The following is a 7,402-nucleotide window of genomic DNA, read 5'->3' on the forward strand; positions in this document are numbered from 1 at the left end:
ATTTGAGGTAATTCAGATTTACGATTGTTTTCTTTTATTTATGATATAAATAATTTAGATTTTTCCTCTTTTGGCTTTGGTTGAGTAATTGTTGACACTTGAGTTATCAAACTCAGCTGTTGATTGAAAATTAGAATTTACTGATTGATTTGGATCCCTCTAAAGCTAGTTTTTCCATAGGAGTTGACTAGGACTTGAGGAATCAAATTGATTGGTCCTCTTGACTTTTCTTTATTTAGTAAGGGTTAACTAAGTGGGAGCAATAACAATTCTCATCGCACCTGATAAGGATAACTAGGATGGAATTTCCAGTTCTCATACCTTGCCAAGAGTTTTCTTAATTATTAATTTATTTTTCTTGTCATTTAATTTACTTGTTCTTTAATTCAAAAACTCCCCAAAAATACACTTTTTCTCATAACCAATAATAAATCATACCTCTCTGCAATTCCTTGAAAGATGACCCGAGGTTTAAATACTTCGGTTATAAATTTTATTGGGTTTTCTTACTTGTGACAACCAAACTTTTGTACGAAAGGATCCTTTGTTGGTTTAGAAACTATACTTACAACGGAAATATATTTGTGAATTTTTTTACCAACGGAAATCCGTTCGTCACACACCGCAGTTTGAACACCTTCTACATTGCTTAAATTTTGAGTTTTTGTTGGGATGCTCCCTTACTCTTCACCACCAATGGGTCAACAACGTAGTCATCATCTAAATTACCGTTGCGTGGATTTTCACCTCGCTTTTGGAGTTTTGTAATTGTGTTGACAACATCATTCATTGCTTCGACAAAATCACTTGAGTTCTTACATGCAACATCCATCAACCTAGAACACTCAGCACCCAACACACCCAAACAACACTTTAGTACCTTATCAGAATCACTTGGATCATCGACGTTTGACTTCATGAAATCGCTCTTGGCATTCTTCGTCCAACGCTTGCACACTAAGCGTTCTGGAATAACTTCAACGTGTTGGTGCTTTAGACATGCGAATATGTGCATGCAGGGAATCCCTCTATTTTCGAACCACAGACACTCACAACAAAGCATCCCCTCCAACTCTGTCAAACTCAACCACATGATCAAACTCTGGCACTCCAAAACTGTTACACTTGAAGTATAGTTTTCCACCATCCTGAATTACTAACTCTGTATTCATAGCACAAGCACCCTCAATTTCCTTCCTGACCTCCCGGAACATGTTATGAGTGAAAGTCTTTGTAGCAAAATCTTCAAGTGTTGGCAAAGAAGTCACAAGTACTGGATCAGTATATTTACTATTGAACTCTGCAACTCTTTCATTGTTCCTGTAATGGCTAACAACGGTCTCCATGTTATTGATGAATTCAAGAAGGGTATCTTTCTTTCTCACATATGCTTTTATTAGAGAGTTAATCCCTTCACACTGGGATGTTGTCCTGATTCGCCCAAAAAATTAGTCCCTCAAATATGCAAGAGCCCATAAATTCCTCAACTCATAGGTTTGGTCGACCCAAGAGTTGCTTGATAAGTTATACCTCGCCACCATGTCTCCCCACATGGCCTGAAACTCTTCAACACTCACATTAGCATAAATCAATTTCTTGAAGTCATTTAAAAATCCACTGTTCTTAACCTTCTCGCATGCATTCCTATGTAAGTGCCATGCACAAGATCGATGTGTTGCATAAGGAAAGACCTGTTTAATGGCTTCTCTCATTGAAAGATCTCCGTCGGTGACAACTGCCATAAGGTGTTTATTCTCCATTGCTTCCAAAAAAGTTTCCAAGAGCCATTTGTATGAACCAATATCCTCATTAACAAGAAGACCACATCCAAATATGATGGTCTGCCCATGATGATTGCTACTAGAAAATATCACAAATGGTTTATTGTAGACGTTCCTATTGTAAGTCGAATCAAATGTCAAGACATCCCCAAAACACTCATAATCAATACGGCTAGTCCTATCAACCCAAAACAAATTTTCCAATCGATTCTCATTACTTAATGTGTACTTTCCAAAGAAATAAGAATCATTCCCAGCTTTACCTCTCAGGTAGCTTATTGCAGCATTTGCATCACCACCCGTCACCTTTTCCTTCCTATGTTGAGTAATGAGGTTGTACATATCTTTTGGGTTGAATGACAAGTTTTCATATCCACCTTTTTAAGCAGCCAAGTATCCCAAGATGTGACAGGTCCTGATGCCTATGTCGTGCAAATTCTTCGCCTGAGCTTTATCCGAGACACTGAATGTGTGATACTCAGGCATCATGCTAACATCGAGTGGATCAACTAATCCATGAGAGTGCTCTTTGTAGAACGAAACAACCTTCTATTTATGAATTTTTCTATCTAGTCTTGCACGAATTCTCGCCCGGCAACAACTTCGAGTTAGGGGTCGGTGGTCCCTGATTCTTTCGTCCTTTTCAACCTCTTCCATTCTTGAGCTTGCCCAATTGCAAACAATTTGGCGCATAATTACGCAACCATCGCTATCGGGTCTGACTTCATCCAACCTCACAGCGAAACTGTGCATCATTGCATAAGTCTTGTAGAATCGATAAACAGCTTCCTCATCTGTAAACTGAAGTTGCATGATATCTTCTCGTGATAGCTCTGCTATTCTCTTATCTTGAGGTCTATCTTCATCAACCTTCGAATCGTCATCTAAAAAATCTAGATCGTCTCCTCTTGGAAACTCCTCATCGGAGTCTGTTCTAAAAAAATCGCTATCCGATGGCTCCATCTCCCAAAAATCAACATACACCTACAATTTATAAAAAAAAACACATCACCACACAATTAACATTTTACAAATATGTAGACTAGAAAAATTACCACTAATTCACATAAAATACAGTAACACCTTTAAAGAACTAAAAGATTTTAATACAATCCATCCAATTGTATTTACTTTTATGTCCCCTATTTGGTTGACTAGCTTCTTTGTATCTTAAAGACCTAAGCAGAACAACATATATTTAGATTAACTTTTTTTAAAATGAGAATCAATGATTTCATCACTTTAGAATTTCATTTGTCATGGTCTGTACAAAGTAGAAATGACATTCTCACCAAAGATAAAATGAAGGAAATGTATGTAACAATGAAAACATGTGGTAGTAATACTTGCACCTGACCAGAACTATGTCACACACGTTATGTTTATAGAAACAATATAGATAATAAATATTAGAAATTGATTCAAATAAGGCGTATAAAGGAAGACAACACTGAGTTGGATGCATTTTAATCTAATGTTTAGGAATCATGAGGGCATGCACAAGGAAAAGCATTCAGCTTGTTTTTATTTCTGGCTGGCTACTACCCATTTTTATTTGCTTCATAATCATTCAATAGATATACATAATTAATATCATACAATTTGTTAAGGCCTTCTCTACTTCATGACTTCTATTTCACTTCTTTCGAAGGAAACGAGCAAAGTAAAAATTAGTTTAGAAAGTAAGCAGCACAATTAAATAAAATAGAAATAATTTAGATTAAGTAAATACTTTTAGGAGATTATACACCAAAGCTAAAGCAGAAAGCATCCTCTTCCATATGAAAGTGAAAGTGAAAGGGGCATTGTGTAACAGAAGAACACCAGCAAACAGGGACATTGCAAGAAGATAAATTAAAAAAACAAATCACAACACCAACAACAACACAACATCAGCAACTATAACAAGATGAAAGGTTCAGAAAAATAAGACAACAACATCCAAGGTGTTTCTAATCAAAATTAAAGCTACTCTTGTTCTAATTACCTATTTCAATTCCATTTAACTCAGTTCAGAACAAAATTAAAAGGCATAAAGCAAAGAAAAAGATATAACAAAAACCTAATTGCAGAAGTAATAATTATTTTAATGTGTATTTTATATTAGTGGCTGATTTTGAGAATATGCTTAGCATGGTTAAATTGAGATATAGTGATAAATTACCACATAAGAAGAAAAATATATAAATGTAAATAATCAATGAGGATAAAATAAAAATAAATCGGCGGTATGATTTCTTTAATCTGGTAGAAATCACTCTCATTTACCAAACCAACTTATATTCAATAAGGACAAAATTCCACCATTACATTTGTTTTTCAAAAGTTCTGTTTGGGTGTATAAAGATGGCAAGACCCAAATTTGATGAAACTTTTGAATGGAGGAAAGGATCTAGACATCCACCCCCAATTCTCTACTGTCCAATATTAAAATTAGATTTAGAATGACATTGGACAATCCACCATTCTAGCATATATTTTACAGAGGTATCAATTTTGAAGGACAAACTATATATTTTCCCATACAAGAGACATAATATCATCTGATATAAATAATATATGAATTGACAAAATAGAGAAAAATCCTTGTGGCAAAAAATACTCGTTATTTTAGTAACCAAATTTAATCAAGTTAGTCTAGTAGCTTATTAATACAATAGAAATCATTAAAAAAATAAATTGTAAATCTGATCTAAAGAGAAAAGCAAATCCACTTTCACTACTCAAATGATCAATGATAAAAAACTAAATGCATAGGGAACCAAAAACTACTAATAGTCATAAACAAATTAAGCATAAACTGATCTAGCATGACAAATAAAGAAATAATGTTCTGAGGGTTACCTAAAACTGGAGGTCGATCTCGGATGAGATCTTTCGTACTGGTCAGAGATGACGTGTCCGGCTGGCTGGTGGCGACCGGAGCTGTTGTGCCCGACTTGTTGGACTTGCTGCACTGCTGATCCTTGGCCACCGGAGGGTGGGAGGTACCTGCAAGAGACTCCGATGCTTAAGTTAGCACGGGTATTAAGCAGGTTTTTATGTTGAATCAGAGTATGAGTTATACCTGGGTGCTCCAGTGTATTTATAGTGGTTGTAGAGTGACCTTTCTAGATAACATAAGTTAGTTATCTTATCTTATCTTTATCTTTGAGTTGAGGTCAGCTTATCTTCAATAGAACCGCCTTCATCTCTTTAGGCTTGGACTGCCTTTGGATTTGAGTCGTGTTCCTCTATTTGGGCCCTTTATTGGGTTTTTCTGTCGATTTGGCCGACCTCTTTGAAAAGAGGTCGGGTAGTCTGACCTGAAGAGGTCGGTCGCTTTATCGCCAATCATCCCGGGTCGGGTAGCTCGACCCAGGGTATGAACAGTGCCCCTGCTTGAGCTCGGTCTTCTTTGTCGAGGTCGAGTCCTTAACTTCGGTACTTCTTGTAGTGAAGCCGAACTCAAGCATTTTGTCGACTCCTTTTTGTAGCAGCTTTTGAATGTAGAACGTTTTTCCTCTATAAGCGCGTGCTTTTGTATTAGCGCTTTTTTGGGAATGCAAGCGGTTTTAATATCCGCATTTAATTGGCATTTAATTGCCCCGTTTCCCCTAACTTCTCTATTTTTGAATTTTGCATTCAAGAAACGGTTTCTCTCCTTCGCCCTTTTCGTAACTTCTTCGCACTTATTCATTTTCTGCCTTTCACCCTCATTTCACCTTTTCTTGCGACGTCGCTTGGTGATTTTCTGAAGCTTCTGTTTTCGCCTGGTGTTTTGTAGTTTCGTGTTTCTCTCTATGATACTACTTTTGTTCGTGCTTTTTTGCTCGTGAGAAGGCAATTCCAGATTTCGTCTTCCATCCTTAATTTCCCTGAAGCTTTGCTACTTTTTCCAGGTTGGTACTAGCTTTCCTGCTTCTTTCATAGCTTCGTCTTCAGTTTTTTAGTGAAGCTTTGATTTTGCATGTTTGAAAGTTTGAATCTTTTTCGTGGTCTTGTATTTGCTTGTCACTGTAATGTGTTTTCTCTGACTTCCTTTTACGCATTCTCTTGGCATTTTCGTCGAGGCTTTCTAGGGTTTTGTTGTTGCTTCTGGTTGTTTCCTGTCTGATATCGATAGTGAATCTGCATCTGTTCCTCGCTTTATTTGGAGATTTCCTTTTGATTCTGACAAAGTTTGCACTTTTGATGATTTCTACTTGGCGTGTTCGATGTTAGTGCTTGCTCTTTGCTGATAAACTGTAGGGGGTGGACCTTTTGCATTTTTTGCTTCCTTTGTTTTCTTTCTGGATTTTATTTTGATGAGTGCCGGGATGTAGGTTGTAAAAATAACTTAAAGACCTTGCTTTGTTTACTGCCTCCAAGGGATGCCCCAAGACCTTTGTCTTGAGTCTTGGGGTTTTCCCTTTTTGTTTATCTGCCCGTCGAGATATTTTGCCCTCTATCCAAGATGTTTTTAAGTAATCCATTCTTCTTTTCTTTTTGTAGGATTTAGTTGACCTCATGTCTTCCCGAAATAACGTTGTAGAGATGCCTTCCCAGGTTCCCGCGGGTATGGCCAATTGGGTGGACTCCATGGTTCTTATGTGTGTCTCGTTGGTTGATTCTGAATTTTGTGCTCAGCTTAGGCAGTTTCATAGTGTCTGTAGTAATTCTGGTGATGAGAAGAACTATGAACTTGTCTCACCTTCTTCTGACGAGAGAGTCTGCTTTTCAACTCGGGTTGTTGATGGTCGCCCTTTCTTTTATGCTTATGATTTTTTCTTTGATCAGCTGGGTATCACCCTTCCTTTTACCAAATTTGAAACCGACCTATTATGGTCTTGTAATGTTGCCCCTTCTCAACTTCACCCCAATTCCTGGGGTTTTATTAAAATTTTCCAGTTGTTGTGCAATGGTTTTGGTATTCCTGCTTCCCAATCTCTCTTTTTCTATCTTTTTGTCTTGACTAAGCCTGGTGTGGTAAAAAAGAAGTCAGTTTGGGTCTCCTTTCGTTCTACCCAGGGAAAGAAGGTTTTTTCCATGTTTGACGAGTCGTTCTGTGATTTTAAAAACTACTTCTTCAAGGTCCGAGTTGTTGAAGGAGCTCGGCCCTTTTTTCTAGATGAAAATGACGAACCTGCTTTTCCCTTGGAATGGAAAAAAGACGTGAGGGTCTCTAGGTATTCATGGGAGATGTTAGATGATGCAGAGCGAGCCTTTGTGACTATCCTGGAAGAACGCTGGGGTCAACCTCCCCATCTCGACACAAAGAAATTTCTAACCAATCCTTCTCTTCTTCAAACTGAACTGGGTATCTTTGTGTTTTCTTTATTATCCGTGTATGTTGCTTGTAGCTGTCTTTTCGACTTGTCCGACTTGTAACTGATTTTCTGTTTTATTTGCAGAAGCAATGAAGAATAGTGAATCCATGAAAGCTTTTAAGAGGGCGCAGAGGGCGACTACTGCCAGAAATGTTGCTGCCAAGGCGGCTGGAGAGGGATCCTCCCAAGTGCGCGAGAAGCCATCAGTGCAGAGTTCCGCCGGGGTGAAGAAGGTGATCCCTACACCCCGAGTTCATTTGGTAGATCCTCACGTCACCTCTGCTGCTCCTTCTGTTGCTCCTCCCAATAAAAAACAAAAGACTGCTGAGCCCT

The 7,402-nt window shown here is 37.9% G+C and overlaps 1 protein-coding gene across 1 annotated transcript; it reads right to left on the minus strand.

Moving 5' to 3' along the window:
- Window positions 1-1,049: 1,049 nt before the first annotated feature.
- LOC107608104 (protein FAR1-RELATED SEQUENCE 5-like) lies at window positions 1,050-2,123 on the minus strand. Its single transcript, XM_016309998.1, has 2 exons — window positions 1,531-2,123; window positions 1,050-1,431 (listed from the first exon to the last, which is right to left on the minus strand). The coding sequence occupies exons 1-2, from the start codon at window positions 2,121-2,123 to the stop codon at window positions 1,050-1,052; spliced, it is 975 nt and encodes a 324-aa protein (XP_016165484.1).
- Between the last annotated feature and the right edge of the window lie 5,279 nt (window positions 2,124-7,402).

Source organism: Arachis ipaensis, chromosome B1, assembly GCF_059453495.1.
Source record: "Arachis ipaensis isolate K30076 ecotype BB chromosome B1, ASM5945349v1, whole genome shotgun sequence".
NCBI lineage: Eukaryota > Viridiplantae > Streptophyta > Magnoliopsida > Fabales > Fabaceae > Arachis > Arachis ipaensis.